At 35.4% G+C, this 20,224-nt stretch overlaps 1 protein-coding gene across 3 annotated transcripts in view; it reads right to left on the reverse strand.

Moving 5' to 3' along the window:
- Nucleotides 1-2,532: 2,532 nt before the first annotated feature.
- The window catches only part of LOC131072958 (probable DNA helicase MCM8), a 194,022-nt gene continuing 176,330 nt past the window's right edge, over nucleotides 2,533-20,224 (reverse strand). The window contains exon 16 of one of the 3 annotated variants that reach the window (XM_058009278.2): nucleotides 2,533-3,017. In XM_058009278.2, coding sequence (XP_057865261.1) covers nucleotides 2,958-3,017 — 60 coding nt within the window. In that variant the 3' untranslated portion in view covers nucleotides 2,533-2,957. The remainder of the gene's footprint in view (nucleotides 3,018-20,224) is intronic. The other 2 variants (XM_059217027.1, XM_059217029.1) reach the window with 2 other exon arrangements.

Consider the following 20,224-nt stretch of genomic DNA (forward strand, 5'->3'; position numbering starts at 1 on the left):
GCCTCACTCTTCAATGCTTCTATTATATTTCTCCATGTTCTCACATGCACAAATCTTTCATCATCATTATGATACCATGATGAATTGGAGAATTTGAATGAGCAAAAACAGGTGATACCATTCACAAAAATGAGTAGCAGATAAATACATACCAAATCAATTACAAAGTGAACCGAATAGGAAACTAACCAACCACCGGCTGGTAACAAATAACAATGTAATAATGAAATGCTTAACAATCACATTTCTCATGATGTTGTTCTGCAGTGACAGTCTGCTGCTTTCTGCAGCAGTACTAATAGTAACTTTACGGGTTCCTCCCTGCTTGATTTTTCTTTGGATGTTCCTAATGACAGTATTGCCAAGACGATTGTTTGTCGCGGGCGGAAAGTGTCTTTTCCCCTCCCCCGAACCCCTCTTTGCCACGTTTTGGGTGTTCCTCCCCATTCTTGAGTTGGGTTTTGGGTTGTTGCAAGTTTGACATGTTTTACTGTGGCCTTTGGCCTTGCTTTGTTTGACTTGTCCAACCTTGTTTGTTTTGGGTTTGCATCCCTGTTTTGTTTGTCTCTCTTTTGTCGCCTATGGGATATTGTATGCTAATTGATAGCCTTTAGGTTATGTTAAGGGTCAACGCCCTTGTTAACACCGCTTTTATAATAAAAAACAATCACATTTCTCAAATAAATAAATAAATTTAAAATATTTTTTTTTTAAAGGCCAAGAACCTTAATAAAGGTGCACACAATGGAGCCTTACCCTACAAATATGTTAGATAGCAAATAATTGGAGCTTTACCCTACAAACATTTGGCAACCACTCAATAGTCAATAAATGGAGCCTTACCCTACAAATATGTTAGATAGCAAATAATTGGAGCTTTACCCTACAAGCATTTGGCAACCACTCGATAGTCAATAAATGGAGCCTTACCCTACAAACATGTTAGACATCACATAATTGTGTTTTCATGTCTTGTAGATTCTTTCTAGGGATCTTAATCATTGTTAGAATTACCATGTCAAAACATTCATTTTGGGCACTTAAGTACTTACAAGTCTACATTGTATATATCAAGTTCTAATAATCACATATTCAAAATTGTGTGGGATCAAGGCTACAAGAGAAGAGATTAAATTCACAATTAAAAAATTCTCCAAATTCATACATGATGTCAAACTTTATAATGTAATTATATTTATTTTTTCATCTTCAACTTAATATCAAATTTTAGATAATAATAATTTATCATAATCTTTAAATATCTCTTTATATTATTTCATTTATGTTTCAAATTTAATTAAATACACATTTTTAAACCCAAATCTCTTATATTTAAATTAAAATATTTATTATCACTTATTTATATTTATTTAAATTAGACATTTATTATTCACGTTTTACTTCTAGAAAAACGGAATCCTTCCACCTTACATAGCTTTAGCCTTTGTAAGAGAACAAAATAAAGTAGAATATAACAAATTATATATAGTGATGTTTTATCTTCTCTAAAAGCTTCCTTAGATGATATGATTCTTCTTGTTCGCAAAAGAGAGGACTTTTCTTTCCACGTATACTAGTCATAAATAGACAATTATTATGTTCCTTGTCTTCTCGCAAATGATTGAGTCTAGGGGCAAAGTTTAATATTATTGGGGTAATTTTTTTTTGATCGGTATATTATTGGGGTAATTTAATTTGAGAGGAAAAGCAAATATTAAATTAGTATACGTTTCGTTTAAGAAGTGTGGAGTTATTTTATCTTAAGAGTTATTCTTATGTATTGAAAAGTTCTTTTATTATTATTTAATTTATTATAAAAATTAGTATATAATTTTTATTTTTTAAAATACATTTGAATTCTGTTTTAATATTGATATTTTAAATATATTTACTTATTTATGTATTTTGAAGTTTTTTTCTTTTCTTTAAAATTACTTTGTTTTATTTCTATTTTTTATTTCATTTTTTATGGGTAATGAGTCAAAGCAGATAAGGTGTACATACCCAACCCTGGAATTTGAACTTGTGACTTCTCTTTCAAGAGGCTAACTCAGACTGTACACTTTCTAATATATTTTTTCAAATATATATTTTAATATTCATATTAATCACATGAATAAACTCAATCTTATTTATGGATACCACTAAAAAGTTTACAGAAATAAAAATAAATAAATAAATCTGTAGTTTAATTAAATATTGATTTCAACTAATTTAAATGTAATATTAGATGGAAAAAAATAAATTAAGAATTGAAAATTTATATTTTATATATTTCAGATAAAAGTAAAAAACTAATAACACTATATCATAAAATATTTATATATAACTGCATTTTAAATAGTTACTAAAACAACTTATAAAAATGTTGTCATATAAATATATAAACTTCAAAATTCAAGCTAAAACCTCAATTTTATACACTATTTTTCAGATATGTTCTATAATTTTTTCATCACATACCTTATTAATTTTTTTTTATGATGTGTTGAAAATGCAAATGTTGTATCAACAGTAAAATATGCGCTCAAAAACACTATTAAAATTTGAAAAAATGTTGTGAATGAATCTCATCATTACAACTCCTTATTACCACTGGAGTTATTACTATAGGTACAATTATAATTGTTGCTTCTTAGTCACAATCTCAGAAAACAGCAATTTCTGATTGGTGTAACTAATATTGATTTTCACCATCCTTTTTCAACTATAATGCTAGTCGACTTCCTTCCACATGTAGCAGAGGGCTCTGAGTATGCATTATGCATTTGTACTAATCTAAATATACACGTTGGTATTACCTACTAGGAGAAACAAGCAAAATAAGTTTACCTTACTGGCTCAAATCATTTTTACAATGGTCACCCAAAATTCCATTTGACGGATGCCTTGTCAATGACCAAAAAATTATGGTATCTGCTATTGCACTCTAAAAATGTAGCCTTTCCAATACAATTTTAACATCTTGATCGTGCTTGACTGTTGAATTGGGATCCAGAATAGGAAGACGACATCACCTGCAAAGAACACATATTGCAGAAGCTTCACATAATTGTTTTAAATTATGTAATGTTCACTATTGAAATAAATCTAAATACATCTGAGATTATCGAACCATGCTACTCAAAATAATTTAATGTATGATTTTTTTATTTTTGCTAGTATTTGCTCGAACAACCTGCAACTCTCAAGATGCATACACCTGTACGACTCAGCAATTGTAGCATGATTAAACAGAATTTGAGTTAAATACAATTGTTAGTGTAGACACTAAAAAATGGTCAACATTCTTGTTTCTTATTTTTAACATATCATGCGCATAGTGCTTTTTAAGTAAATATGAACAATAAAATAATAAATCATTTTTATTAATTTATCATATTTATCTTCTTCTAAAATAAAGATAATTAATAAATTTTATTAATTAATTCATCTTTATTTCCTGCTTTTTTAAATATTTTATTCTTTCGTTTTATCTTCTTATGTGGAGATATTTAATAATTTTTAATTATTAAATACTCTCATAAAATCTTCCTAATTTTCAAATTTGGAAACTAATATCTTTTCTTGATTTTCAAAAATCAATCTTTTTGGCAATATCTCATTAATCTTAATTTTAAATTCCAAAATAGGTATGCATCTTCAAAAATCTGGTTTTTGTGAGAAGATAATTAAATAAATCTTTTTTATTAATTATCTAATAAGAGGATATTTTATTTATTTTTTATTCTTCTATTTATCTTTTCAAATGAAGATATTTAATAATTTTTAATTATTAAAATCTTCCTAGATTTTCAACTTGCAAATTTGGTATTTATGAGAAGATAATTAAAGATTTTATTATTTATTTTTATAATATCTTCTCATTTGCTTTCTTCTATCTTCATCCTTCATCCTTCCCTGAATGGCAACTCTGTTGTGTAGTCAATCTTGTCCATTGATTATTTTCAATCTCAAATCAATCTCTGTCATTCAATTAATCTTCAATTTTTTTATAAATTGAGCTCTCATTGCTCATTTTCAACAACCACATTTCTAGTATCCTATTTCATCTCTATTTTACTATCATCTTGCTTGTATCACACTTGCTTTGTAGGTGAGATCCACAAAAAACATATTTGAAGAAGAAAGAAAGCCAATGGAGGAACAATGAAGGGATACATGCTTTGGTTTGCATATTAATTTTAGTATTTTATCTTCATTTCCTTTATTGATTGTATTAGGACTCATTTTCTTAACTTGTTAGTTTTTGTGGTTAGCTAACTTATATGTTATGATGCTTGTGCCTGATTTCCTAGTTACAATCAGTAATATTTTCATGATTGGACAATTATTCAATCAAACCTAATATGAAAATCTCTGAAATATTTCCAACAAAACTATGGCGCCATTGTTAATTTCTTATAACCCAGCTATAAATTAATTCCACAACAAATTCACAGAATAGAAACTCTATCTGATTTATAACAATCAATACTTTGGGTTAATTAACAACAAAGAATAGCGAAAGCAAAAAAAATAAAATAACATAAGTCAATCACAAAAAGACAATAACACATATATACCCAAGAAACACTAGTGTGGGGAAAAACCTGCGAACTTTGGATCTTCTATTCAGCTTAACAACAAACTTTCTCTTCAAAAATACAATATAAGTTTGCTACAACAATCTTACTTATATAGAGCCCAACTGCTTTACTTAGCTTGCAAGAAAAGAATCTTTATTTGCTTTCTTTGGCTTTAAATCATATATAAAATCACTCTTGGTTTTACTCAACCTCACAAACTTGGAAATATTCTTTTAAAGAATAAAAATTTAAAAAGTTGTTGCTAAATATCCAACTTGAGTTGCTTTAAAGCAACTCCATTCCACCTTTCGGCTAAACAAAAATCAACACTCCCTCTTAACGAGGAAGGTGTTCTGCACAACACCCAACTTATCCCAAAAGAATACAAACTTATTCTTTATCAAAGCCTTCGTCAAGATGTCAGTTATCTGTTTGTTTGTAGGAATGTACTGGAGTTTCATTGTCCCCTTCTCCACACAATCTCTGATGAAGTGGTACTTGATCTCAATGTGCTTTGACTTGTCATGAAACACTAGATTTTCAGAGAGTTTACTACAACTTCGATTATCACAATAAATGACTATAGGATCTAGCTCATAATCAAAGAGCCCAACTAGAAGTTTTCGAAGTCAAATAGCCTCACATGTAGCCATACTGGCTGCAATATACTCAGCCTCTGTAGAACTCAGTGCAACTGACTTTTGTTTCTTGTTGTACCAAGAGACTACTACTAATCCAAAACTGAAACTGTACCCTGAAGTGCTCTTCCTGTCAGTTGTATTGCATGCCCCATCTACATCAGTAAACCCTTCGAGCTTCACTCCATCCTGCTGAATATACTTCAACCCATAATCAACTGTGCCTTGGAGATACCTCAAAACATGTTTTGCAGCTATCCAGTGCACACGTTTAGGTTCCATGATAAACTGACTAAGTGAGTCCACTGCAAAACAAATGTCTGGCCTGGTGTTGACCATATACATGAGACAGTCTATCAACTGTCTGTATAAAGTTGGGTCCATTGCCTCTGATTTAAAAGCATCAATCTTCTTCCAATTGGTCACAAGTGGCGTGGACATTGGCTTACAGTCCTCCATACTTAATCGCTTCAGGATATCAATTGTATACTTCCCTTGTCCAAGGAAGATCTCTCCCTCTTTTTGCCACAACTCCAATCCTAGAAAGTAGTGCATCAAACCCCAAGTCTTTCATCTCAAACTCTATTGCAAGATCCCTCTTGCAATGTGCTATGAGCTCTTTTGACCCTGTAAGAAACAAGCCATCAACACATAATACCAATATGAGAAGCTCGCCCTTCACCTTAACATAGTACAGGTTTGAATCAGCCTCACTCTACCAAGACCACACTCTGCAAGTAACCATCAATACGAGCATACCACACTCTGGGAGCCTGGTTGAGCCCATACAGTGCTCTCTTCAACCTGCACACATGATAATCCTTCCCATGCACTTCAAAACCCTCTGGTTGTTCTATGTAAATCACTTCCTCAATCACTCCATGGAGGAAAGTCGTCTTCACATCCATTTGGTGAATCCTCCAACCCATTTGTGCTGCTACAGAAATGATAGCCCTTATGGATGAGTACCTAGCTATTGGAGCAAAGGTCTCATCATAGTCGATCCCCTCCTTCTGAGAAAACCCCTTAGCCACAAATCGAGCTTTGAACTTTTCCACACTGCCATCTACAGCATGCTTAATCTTGTACAACCATTTTGACCCTACCAATGACTTGTTTTCAGGTCGTGGCACTACCTCCCACATGCTATTCTTCACGATAGAAGAGTACTCTTCCACCATGGCATCCCTCCAAACTTGATGCTTGGATGCCTCCTGAAAGCTTGAAGGCCCCACCTCAATTAGTTTACTCATAAGTGTCATATAATTAGAAAAATGTTTGAGAGCCTTTCTCTATCTAACTGGATCTTTAGGATCACCAACATACTCATGAGCCTCTCTCAGTGTTTTCCCAGCCACCCTATTTGTCCTCCTCCCTGTGATAAGAGTCTAAGGCTAAGGAATCATCTGCACCTCCCCTTGATTAACTTGCTCCACCTGCGTGCTCTGCTCTCTAGCTTGCATTATTGAAGTCTGGGGACAATATGTAGCCTCAACCTTAGGTGCTTGTTCCTCCTCCTGGACCTCTACTAAACTACCACACTTCTTAAGATCCCTTCCCTCCTCGAACTTCACATGTTTGCGAACAACTGTTTTCCTAAGGGCAGGAATGTAAATCTGATAGGCCTTAAAAGTTTCACTGTATCCCACAAGGATACCCTTCTCTACAGTTGGTTCCAACTTGGTTCTCTTCTCCATGGGAATATAAGAATACACAAGGCATCCAAAGATGCGAATGGGCCCCAAATTTACTTTCTTCCCGGTGAACACCTCTTCAAGAGTCAATTTGCCCAACACTTTGTGTAGACTCCTCTTCTACAAATACACAGCTGTATTGCAAGCTTTTGCACATAAAAACCAAGGCAGATCCTGATCATCAAGCATGGACTTCGCTGCCGCAACTATAGCCCTATTTTTCCGTTCAACAACCTCATTTTGCTGAGGATTGTACGAAATTGTCAACTCTTTCTTGATACCTTCCTAAGCACAAAAATATTTCAAGGCATTCAAGGTATACTCGCCTCGATCATCAGACCTCATTATCTTGATCTTCATCCTTGTTTGATTCTCCATGAGAGCCTTAAACTCTTTGAATCTATTGAAGACATCATCTTTATTCTTCATGAAATATATCCACATCTTCCTGGAGAAATCATCAATGAAGGTACCATAATACTCATACCCACTCAAGGATCCTGTTGACATGCAACCACATACATCTGAGTGTATGAGATCCAAAATCCCTTTGGATATAGTATCACTGCTTGGAAAATTGGTCTTGGCATATTTCCCAAGAGCACAACCCTTGCATACCTCATGCTTTTGGACCTTCATCACAGGCAGCCTCGTCACTATTTCTTTGAGCACATTAAATGCTCCATGGTGAAGATATGCCATCCTCCTATGTCACAATTCTCCAAGCCCTTTGTTGTTACTCACCAACACATGTGTTGGCTCAAAGTGTAACCAAAACAAGCTACCATGCCTAACTCCAATCACTTTTGCTACCTTGGAATTCTTAGGACAAATATAGACTTTGCCCTCTTCATAGGTCACAATGTAACCCTTGTTGTCCAAAGTAGAAACGGAGATTAAATTCTCCGTCATGCCAGGAACATACAACATGTCCTCCACAAAAGAAGGTTTGCCAAACTCCCTCTGAAACTTGACTGTGCCAACACCAGTTGCATGGTACTTGGCATTGTCTCCAAGCTCAATACAGAAATCCAAAATCTTCTCCTCCAACTTGGTGAAATATTCACGAACTCCTGTCATGTGGCAGGAAGCACTACTATCGATATACCAAATATTGCTGGCAATTGAACTTGAGAGACAGGCAACGAGTGAAAACTCATTGTCAAACCGTGTTGCGAACTCTTCCACCTTTGCAGTAGCTGCAACTTGCTTCTTTTGCTTGCCCTTGCTTTTCTTATTCGGGCATTGACTAGCATAGTGACCCATCTGATGGCAGCAAAAACACTTTATCTTGCTCAAATATTTCTTCTTCCCATCCTTGGAAGAATATCCTTCAGTTTGCCCTTTACTAAATTTTTGTTTACCCTTGCTTGCAAGAGCAAGATTTTCTTCATCCTCAATCTTCTTTGTCTGTCCTCCTTGATGACCACTTTCACGGATCTTTGTTATTTGTGAGGAACCGGTTATCACTGAGAGGGGGGTGGGGGGGTGAATCAGTAATAACAGTAAACTTTAAAAATTTAACAACCAACAAAAACTTCTTTCAAAACAACTCATAAACAGTACCAGTAATAGTTAAAATCATACTATTGATCAGATTTATCAAACTGTTCTTCTAAGTGTTCATCAACATGCATGCAATAGAAAGATATCAAATTAACACATAAGAAATCAAGCAACACATGAACACCAGGATTTTCACGTAGAAACCCAAATGGGATAAACCAAGGTGGGAGTTGGTACCCACAAGATTTTTGCACTCTTTCGGAATGCGCCATGTTAAGAGCCTAGCCCAGTTAGGAGCTTACAAATATGCCCGATTAGGAGTCCCCTGGTTAAAGGATTTACAACAACCCTATTAGGAGCTTTACTCTGTTAGGAGTAAGCTTGTGCAAGGATTTAGAACCCAAGCTAATGAGTCACCTGGTGAAGGGATTTATACAATCAAGCCTATTAGGACCTACTCGGTTAAGGGATTTTGAGTCTGTTGCAATTGTTAGGGAACAACATATGTATGATCTAAAAATAGCACTCTCTGCTTGCTTGTACAGATCCTTTCCTGCTCCAATCTGCTGCTCTCTTGCAGACACACACAGGTTCGACCACACACTCTTGCTTTGATCATCACCACTGGGTAAATCATCACAGACTTAAACTAAAGAGACTTTACAACTTAGTCGGTTACAAAACCCTAACCTCATACTAAGTTTTACATCATAGATCTTTAAATCATTACAGATCATAATATGGATCATTACAATCAATTACAAATCAATTACAACTGTTGAATGATCACTGCACATCGATCTGATACACTTTCAAACCCTTAGTTCATTCTACTAAGCACTTCGCTCATTCCCAAGAAATTCACTCTTTGATCGCGCCAAAACAACATCTTATCACTTCACGCGGATTCGGCCACGTCATCGCCATCTTACAAAAATAATGAAATATATCGCCCAACTCAAAATCATTACCGGTTATAAGATTTGAATACCGATTCTTAAACCCTACAGAAAATACATTAGTCAATCACAAACATGACTTTCGATAGCCAAAACATGATGCGGTTTTGGGCATAACCTCATTACAATGTTACCAACACACATTGCAAACCGCAACACCGAATTCCTTGTCAATCTCAAGATCCAATTACTTAAGCATAACACAGTTTCACATTTACTGGTTAAAGTCCTATTTGCCAGTTAACTGTCAAATCCCTTCCATAGATTTCCGATAAATCATAGACAACTTAGATAACATGATAAAACAATGCAACCGTAGTTGCCATCAATGACAACACAAACTGACCATCAAGTCATCAAACAACATCTCAACTATATCATCACCAACAGTCCTTATACCGGTTCATCAATATCATCAAAAGTTATCACACTATCAATTATGCCAATATGCCAACATTCTCCCCCTTTGGCATTGATGGCAACAATGAAAAACCTCATCATGCTGAACTGAACTGATTTGCTCTGTACTTGCTCTCCTCCTTTGTATTTGTTTTGTCAGTTATCTAGTTCTTCTTCTCAACTAATTCTCCTCCCCCTTTGACAGCAATGCCAAAGGTGCAAATACCTTTGTTGTCTTCATCTCTATTTATCTCATCATAGTTGCTCCCCTTGAGGAGTAGCCCACTTCACATCAATCCAAAACTGAAATATATTCAATGAATTCTTCAGATTGATGCATCACCAGCATCTTAGTTGTTCTTGTGCAGGGGTACAACCCCTAATCTACCTCTGAGATATTCAAAGGTTGTCTTAAGAAAAGGTTTAGTGAACATATCTGCTAACTGCTCTTTTCTAGACACATACTCCATTCTTACTTTCTTCTCCTATACTATTTCCCTTAGAAAGTGATACTTCAACTCAATGTCCTTTGTTCTTCCATGCAATACATGATTTTTTGAAATATGAATAGCACTAGTGTTATCACAATGAATAGTCACCGGTTCAGACATGTCTTGCTTAAAACCTTCCAAAATATGTCTCATCCATATAGCCTGAGTACAATTGATTGATGCTGCCACATATTTTGCTTCAACTGTAGATTGTGAAATACAAGATTGTTTCTTGCTTATCCAGGACACCAATCTTTCTCCTAAAAAGAAAGCTCCACCGGTTGTGCATTTCCGGTCATCAACATTTCTAGCCTAATCTGCATCTGTAAAAACTTTTAAAGAAAATTATCATTGTAAGGATACCATAGACCATAAACAACTATTCCTTTTAAATATATGAATATCCTTTTTACCGCTACCATGTGTGTCTCCTTAGGATCTTTCTGAAATCTTGCAACCAATCCAACAACATGTGCAATATCTGGTCTACTGTGAACAACATAATGCAAGTTTCCAATCATAGACATGTATTCTTTCTCATCCACATACGATGAATCATCTTGTTTTGACAATTTACAACCTATCACCATCGGAGTACCAACCGGTTTACAATCTTCCATGCCAAAAGTTTTCAAAACTTCTTTAAATACTTAGTCTGATAGATAAAAATTCCAATCTCGAGTTGTTGAATCTGTAAACAAATAAAGAATTTTATCTCACCGATAAGAGACATCTCAAATTATTTCTCCATTCCATCTGCAAAAGACATACACATGTCATCATTTCCACCAAATATTATATCATCAACAAAAACTTCACCAAGTAACATTTTGTCTCCATCAGTCTTTAAATATATGTTAGTGTCCTCACTGGTTGTCCAGAATCATGTCTTGATCAAATGTGCATGCAATCTTTCAAACTATGCTCTGGGAGCTTGCTTCAATCCATATAGTGCTTTGTGTAGTTTACAAACCATATTTTCATCTTCACTCAATGCAAAACCATTCAATTGTTCTATATATAATTCTTCTTCCAAGATACCATTCAGAAAATTTGATTTAGCGTCCATCTAATATACCTTAAATCCTTTAAAAGCAACAAAGGCAAGCAACATTCTAGCACCTTCAAGTCTTGCCATCGATGCAAAGGTTTCACCATAGTCTTCACCTTCTTCTTGTGCATACCCTTTGCAAACCAACCTCGCCTTGTTTCTAACAACTTCACAATCCTCATTAAGTTTGTTTTTGAATACCCATTTTGTCCCAATAACATTTGTCTTTCGGTCTAGGAACAAGAGACCATGTATTGTTCTTCTCAATCTGGTCAAGTTCTTCATTCATCACATTCAACCAATCTTCATCTTTCAAAGCTTCGCTAACATTCTTCAGCTCAATAGTTGAAATCAAACAAGAATTCTCTTTGATTTTCTTCTTGTCTACACACATTCTTGTCACCTATAATCCGGTCTTTTGAATGATTTAGCCTTACATATCTTGGGATTACAGTTTCTAGTGCAATGCTTTCTACTTCATGTTCATCATCTTCTTCATCGCTTACTGGTTGACCTCCTATTTCTGCATTGTTTTGTTCATCTTCCTTTTGCACTTCCGGTTCAATATACACAAGTTTTTCTTTATCATCAGTAGGGTTAGATCTGCTGGACTCATCAGGTTTGTCAAAAAGTTCATCAATTTTAACATTCATGCTCAATTATTTTTTTTGTCCTGTTATTATAACATTTGAATGCTTTACTCTTGGTAGAATATCCAAGAAATATCCCTTCATCACTTTTCGCATCAAACTTTCCAATAAAATCATCTCTTAATAAAATATCTACTACCAAAATTTTTAAGTAGTTGACATTAGGAGTCTTACCATGCCAAAGTTCATAAGGTGTTTTATCATTACCTTTCTTCACAAGTACCGGGTTCAAAGTATAAACAACAATGCTAACTGCTTCTCTCCAAAACTTTTTTGGAACATCTCCTTGCATGAACATTGTTCTAGCAACATCTACTATTGTTATGTTTCTTCTCTCTGCAATGCCATTCTGTTGTGGAGTCCTAGGTGCTGACCTTTGTCTCTTTATTCCATGTTCTTCACAATACCTAGTAAACTCATCAGAAGTAAATTCTCCACCCCGGTCAGATCTTAAGCACTTAATATTCTTGTCGGTTTCCTTTACAACTAGGGCTTTAAAGATCTTGAATTTGTTGAATGCCTCTGATTTCTCCTTCAAGAAAGTTACCCACATCATCCTTGAAAATCATAAAATACTTATCACCATAAATACTTCTAGTCCTCATAGTACCACATAGATCAGTATGCACTAAAACAAGAATATGCTATAAGGAAAATTTTTACTCTTAAAAGATGTCGAAGTCATCTTACCCATCTGACAATCTTTGCATAACACATTATCCGGTTTAACAAGTTGGGGCATACCTCTCACCATACTTGATTTGCCGACCTTTATCAAATTATCAAAGTTGACATGACAGAACCTTTTGTGCCACAACTAGCTATCTTCAATTTTAGCCACCAAACAACTATTCACATTAGCATTTAGCCGAAAAAGATTACCTCTAGTTTGATTACCAGTAGCTATGAAATCCCCATTGCATCCCATGATCTTGCACTCCTTTTTTAAACTCAAGGTGATATCCTTTATCATTTAGTTGTCCAACACTCAGCAATTTATGTTTTAAACCTTCAACCCAATAAACATCATCTACATTACTCTTACCATTCGGTAAAATAGATCCTTTACCTTTTACCATGCAGGGTGAGTTATTACCAAATCTTACCACACTGCCATCAAACTCTTCAAGAGATATGAATTTGCTCTTATCATCGGTCATGTGATGTGAATGCCCATTGTCTATTATCCACTCATCACTAGAGTCAAACTGAGATACCAAAGCCTTTTCATTAGTCACATCTGCCTTCACAGCAACAAAGACAATCTCCTCATTGTCATCATCTTGAGATTCCTCATCTGCCACACCTTCATCAACTGCAACATAGCATTATTTCTTCCATTTTCCTTTATATTTCCTAAACTTCTCCTTACTATCACTGTTCGGGCAATTTGCAGCAATATGTCCAATCTTATTGCAAGAGAAACACTTAAGAGGTAGTTTACCTTTATATTTACCAGTGCCTCTTGGAAGTCTCTTAGCCAGAAGAGCTTCAAACTCCATCAGATGGTCTTCAACATTATTATCTCCTCTACTACCGCCATGACTAGATCTGCAGTCATAACTATGACATACATCTTTTCCTTTTCTCACAGGTGCACCGGTTACAAATGCTTTAAAAGCCAATTCAGATGTCTTAGAAATACTATTACCAAAACTATCTAATTCAAATGCAGTCAATTTACCAATAAGAGAATCACTAGTGACTTTATCACTACTTACTGACCTTAACTCTTGAATAGCAAAAACTCTTATAGCATAGAAAGGTAAAAGAGTACTTAACATCTTACTTACAACAGTGTCATCTTCAATCTTTCCTCCAACATTTTTAATAACATCGACAATCTCTTTAATTCTCTGTCCATACTGGCCTATATTTTCACCTGCTTCCATTCTCATATCATCAAATTTACCTCTAAGACTATCTTCCTTAGCTCTTTAAACATGTTTATCACCACCATAGATTAGTTCTAATTTCTCCCAAACTTCAAATGCAATTTCTAATCCATGTACACCAATGTATTCAGTATAAGACAATGCAATTACAATGGATTCCAGTGCTTGATTGTTTTCCTGTTGCTCCTTAAGTTGATATGGAGTTAGAGGACCGGTAGGCGGTACATATTTAGTAGTAACATGTTGCCAAAACTGAGAACCCATACCTTTGATATAAATCTTCATTTTGTCTTTCCATGTTGTGTAGTTGTCCTTAGTAAACTTCAGACCCTCCTTATTCATCATTTTCCTTCTGATCTTTTCCTCAAGCGGTTAAGCCTCTACACACAGAGAACCAATTCTTTGATACCAATTGTTATTTGTGAGGAACCGGTTAAGAGGGGGAGGGGGGGGTGAATCAGTAATAACAATAAACTTTAACAACCACCAAAAACTTCTTTCAAAATAACTCATAAACAGTACTAGTAATAACTGAAATCATACTGTTGATCAGATTTTCAAACTGCTCTTCTAAGTGTTCATCAACATGCATGCAATAGAAATATATCAACTCAAAACATAAGAAATCAATCAACACATGAACACCAGGATTTTCATGTGAAAATCCAAATGGGAAAAACCACAGTGGGAATTGGTACCCAAAAGTTTTTGCACTCTTTTGGAATGCACCATGTTAGGAGCCTAGCCTAGTTAGGAGCTTACAAATATGCCCGGTTAGGGGTAGACCATGTTAGGAGTCCCTCGGTTAAGGGATTTACCTCAGCCCTGTTAGGAGCTTTACTTTGTTAGGAGTAACCTTGTGAAAGGATTTAGAACCCAAGCTAATGAGTCACGCGATGAAGGGATTTATACAATTAGGCTTGTCGAGACCTACCCCGTTAAGAGATTTTGAGTTTGTTGTAAATTTTAGGGAACAACAGATGTATGATTTGAAAATAGCACTCTTGTTTGTACAGATCCTTTTATGCTCCAATATGCTTCTCTCTTGCAGACACACACACTGGTTCGACCACACACTCTTCCTTCGATCATCGACATGGTAAATCATCACAGACTTACCCTAAATAGACTTTACAACTTAGTCAGCTACTATACCCTAACCTCATACTAAGTTTTACATCATAGATCATCACAAATGTTGACAACTCATTACAAATCATCATATGGATCATTACAACAAATTACAAATCAATTACAGTCGTTGAATGATCGCCACACTTTGATCTAATACACTTTCAAACCCTAAGCTCATTCTACTAAGCACTTCGCTCATTCCCAAGAAATTCGCTCTTTGATCGTACCAAAACATCATTTAAACACTTCACGTGGATTCAACCACGTCATCGCCATCTTACAAACATAATGTAATGCACCACCGAACTCAAAATCATTACCGGTTATAAGATTTGAATACCGGTTCTTAAACCCTACAAAAAATACATCAGTCAAACACAAACATGACTTCTAGTAGCCAAAACATGATGCGGTTCCAATCTTAACCTCATTACAACGTTACAAACACACATTCCAAACCGCAACACCAAATTCCTCATCAATCTCTAGATCCAATTAGTTAAGCATAACACAGTTTCACATTTACCGATTAAAGTCCTATTTGCCAGTTTACTGTCAAATCCATTCCATAGCTTTCCAGTCAATCATAGACGACTTAGATAACACGATAGAACAATGTAACCATAGTTGCCATCAATGACAACACAAATGTATCCTCAAGTCATCAAACAACATCTCAACTATATCATCACCAACAGTCCTTATACTGGTTTATCAATATCATCACATTATCAGTTATGCCAATATGTCAACATTCTCCCCCTTTGGCATTGATGGCAACACCAAAAAACCTCATCATGCTGATTTGTTCTGCACTTACTCCTTCTGCTCAATATCTCCTTTCTATTTCTTCTATCGGTTATCTAGTTCTTCTTCGCATGGCAGATCTTCAACTAATTCTTCCCCCCCTTTGACAGCAATGCCAAAGGTGCAAATACCTTTGTTGTCTTCATCTCTGCTTATCTCATCATAGTTCCTCCCCCTGAGGAGTAGCCAACTTTACATCAATCCAAAATTGAAAGATATTCAATGAATTCTCTAGATTGATACATCACCAACATCTTAGTTGATCTTGTGCAGGGGTACAACCCCTAATATACCTCTGAGATATTCAAAGGTTGTCTTATGAAAAGGTTTAGTGAATATATTTGCTAATTGCTCTTAGCTAGACACATACTCCATTCTTACTTTCTTCCCCTGTACTCTTTCCCTTAGAAACTGATACTTCAACTCAATATGCTTTATTCTTGCATGTAATACAAGAGTTTTTGAAAGATTAATAGCACTAGTGTTATCACAATGAATAGCCACTCGTTTAGACATGTCTTCCTTAAAACATGCTTATGAATCTCAATGTTCTAAGTCCTCCATTGCATTGGTGATTGATCGTCCTTTCCTTATTGGAGCGTTCCTTGTCTCTTCTCATGTCATGAAGTTCCTTTCTTGAACTATTGCAGAACCTTTCATCCTTAATGATAATTCTTTCCTTGCACTGATAAGCTTCTTGATGTTGTGTGCAATCCGCACCTTCATACTTTTCTTCAATCATACCCGCAAAATAAACAAAGATATCAAACACATATGGTATGGATAGACTTCACAAACCCTCAATCTGATATGTGCTTTAAATGATAGTGAAATGATGATTTGTTTTTTGTTTTACAGGTTTGATTTCTAAATTGCTAGGGCTAATTTCACCCTGATCTACTCTTGGTCATGGTTTTGGAGGGGTAATGGAAGAATTTGAAGGAAGGTCGGGGACTTGAAGCAATGGGGGAAGTATTACTCCCTGGCCGTGGATTTGGATCAATGAGGGAAGTATTACTTCCTAGTCGTGGATTTCAGCTTGCAAAAGAAAGGTTATTCCTTGGCTGGGGTTTTGAGGAGGTAAGAGAAAAGTTCTATCATGGCTGGGGATTTGAAGGGGGGAAGGAATAATGCAAGGATGGTTGTGGATTTGGAGGGGTGAAGGAAGATTGGTGATCTAGTCTGTGGATTTGGGAGGTGACGGAAGATATTTCTTGCCTTTTTCAATTTGTCGATTGTATCAATCACCTTCATTCCTCATTACTTAGCCATTTGCTTGATCTTCAAATTCAAAGTTAAAGATGTGAATGAGCAATGTTTCTTCTTTTCCACCTTCATCAACCTTGATCCATTCATGCTCAAGGTGTGGATTTCCTCAATCCAAGGAGAAATGCATCCTAGGTCGTGGATATCATCATGTCAAGGAAAAAATCCACCTAGGTCATGGATTTGGCGGTGCCAAGGAAGATTGGTGATCTAGGTGGTGGATTTGGGGTAATGAGGGAAGTTTGGTGATCTTGGCCGTGGATTTTGTAGGGTAAAGGAAAATGCTCAAAGACTGTCGTGGATTTGGAGAGATAAGGAAGGTCATGGATTTTAATGGGTGAAGGAATGTTGCTAGGAATGGTCGTGGATTTTGGGGGGTGAAGGAAGATTCGTAAACATAAATAGACCCTTCTCCCTTAAAACTGAAGTAGTAGCAGGGTCTGATATCTATATTAAAAACTATGAATAATGAAATTAATCATCTAATGAGGAAAATAAATAAGAACTTGTTAATAACTAATAGAAGAAGATCAATCAACTTTAGTATATTGAAATAGATTAAGTAGGGGACATTACAAATGGTATCAGAGCTATGATCTTGCCATCCTATAGGGTAAAGATGAATCAATGAACCATTCTGGTTAATAAGAAGAAATCTAACAATATGTGTATGCTCCGTGTTTGCATATATCCATTTGTATGCTTCGTGTTTTCCGCGTGTATGCTCTGTGTTTTTTATTCATATTGGTGGATGACTTAGTTTGAGAAAAATAAAATTTACATTGCTTGAGGACAAGCAAATTTGGGAAGGGCGGACTGTAATGTCCCTGCTTTGAAATATAATTTAATAATAAATAATAATAAAATTAAAATACACAAGAATAAATATAAAAATTAAAATTAAAATATAAAAGAATATAATTAAAATTTGATTAAAGTTAATGAAAGGTCAAAAGGCATGAAATGATAAGTTGTGACTTCCCAATGTGAAATATAAAAGGGAGAAGAGAAACTCATTTGAGGGGGGGAGAATTTGAAAAATGAGAAGTGCAGATTTGATTTAAATAGTAAGTGCAAAACTGATTATGAAAGGTTATGTCCCTTTCAAAGGGCAGAAATAATGAAGAGTTGCACTCTTTCAAAAGGTGCTAATGGTGAAAGGGTTTGTCTCTTGCCAAAGGGCATGCATGATGAAGAGGTGTGACCTCTCCCTCACATTGAGAGATATAAAGGAAAGGAATCAAAGCATCCAATAACATCACCATGGAATGATAAGATCATAATTGTTATTAAGTTACAAGCAGTAACATCTTTGTTATTGGTGGTATGCATAGGGATGAGCTGAGTGTGTATGCTTAATATATGGAACCTGATAATGTTCTTATATAGAATTAATAGTAATATTAATATGGACTGCAATATGTATGACAGTCATACTTAATTTCGTATATATTCATAATACATAAGAAATTAGTATGCTTATAGTCTAAATCATGTTATTACTGTTAGTATTAAAGAAGATGGGAATGAGATGTTCCAAAGAGGGGTAGCCTAAATCCAAACAATAGGTTAAGTCCCAAGATAGGGTGGGGATCAGCGACCCATAAGCTTTGAGGGTATAGACCCAAGATAGGTAAGGGCTTGGATCTGTATACTTTGAGGGAACCTATTGTATTTGGTCTCTAAGCGCTTTGGTAACATAAATAGACCCTTCTCCCTTAAAACTGAAGTAGTAGCAGGGTCTGATATCTATATTAAAAACTATGAATAATGAAATTAATCATCTAATGAGGAAAATAAATAAGAACTTGTTAATAACTAATTGAAGAATATCAATCAACTTTAGTATATTGAAATAGATTAAGTAGGGGACATTACAACATGCAAGGGAAAAATCATTCCTTATCATAACCATTCTAAGCATTAAGTCACCCAAATCATATGCTTCACTTATTCCTTGAAAGATTGATTATTTCCTCTTGAAGTCATGGATTTGTGAAGGTCAAAGGATGATTAATCACTCCACCTCTAACCCGATTTGAGCATTGACTCCACACTTTGTCCCATCATGATGCCGATTTTGCGTTTGGTAAAGACTTTATCCTTGAATTTCCTTCCACAAATCCAAGGAAAACAACTGATACTCCAATTTCATTCCTTCACTAATCTCTTAGACCTTGATTGATCTTCATCAAGCACTTCATTTCATTTGTTTGATCATCTCTCCTTGATCTTTTTTCGCTATGATGCCCTATCCTGAGGAAGATTACTTGCTTGCTTGACCGTTCATCACACTTCAAGCTCATGCCCTGACCTGACCTAAAGGTTGCTTTGTGAAGCATCACCCAAAGACTACCTTAACTCTCACCTATCACTTGAGCACTTAGAGCTGGAAACACTCCAAACTAGTCTAGAGGGGAACCTGACTACTGCTAGATTGCTTGACTTGATCACATCCTAATAACAAAGGCATTGCACTCCCTCACAAGCAAGAGGTTAAAGACACCAAAACTACTGCCAAGCAAAGCAAACTCAACAAAAGAGCTAACCTACAAGCAAAAAGTGGGGGTCCCCATTTGCAATGGGGCGATGTGTGAAAACTTCACAACAGGTAGTTGTCGATGATTGGCAATCTTAACCAAACGCCAAGCACTACACATACTTTGATTGTTATATCGAGAAATATTCAATATTGTATGCATTAAACTTGATAATAAAGAACATATCTTTCTGCCATATGTTGTGTTGACTATTGATATTTTGGTATTATTTTCTGGTATGTTTCGGCATTTTGTTTACTTTGTGTAATCAAGTAATTCCCTTCCAGAGTAAACATTTTGGCATTGTTGATAATTCAAACCTCGAGATCTGAGAGTGACCGAGAATGGCGACAGGAAGGATGGCAGAGTAATGGGCCAATCGATTTAACAATCAAATTGATCTGAGGAAGAAGATGATTCAAGCCAGGATGAGTTGACATAGAACCTAGTATACTTGTGGGAGGTGTTCGTCAACCAGTACAGGGTCATGAAAACAAGGTCCTTCTGAGCATTGTACAAGATGCCTTGATAGTGAACGCGTCGTCAATTCTCTTCTTTCTAGGCTGTTGATGTGTTTTTCATGCACATGCGAACACATAATAAAATACCCAAAAGTATCTTATCCT

The sequence above is a fragment of the Cryptomeria japonica genome, chromosome 3, assembly GCF_030272615.1.
Source record: "Cryptomeria japonica chromosome 3, Sugi_1.0, whole genome shotgun sequence".
NCBI classification, from domain to species: domain Eukaryota; kingdom Viridiplantae; phylum Streptophyta; class Pinopsida; order Cupressales; family Cupressaceae; genus Cryptomeria; species Cryptomeria japonica.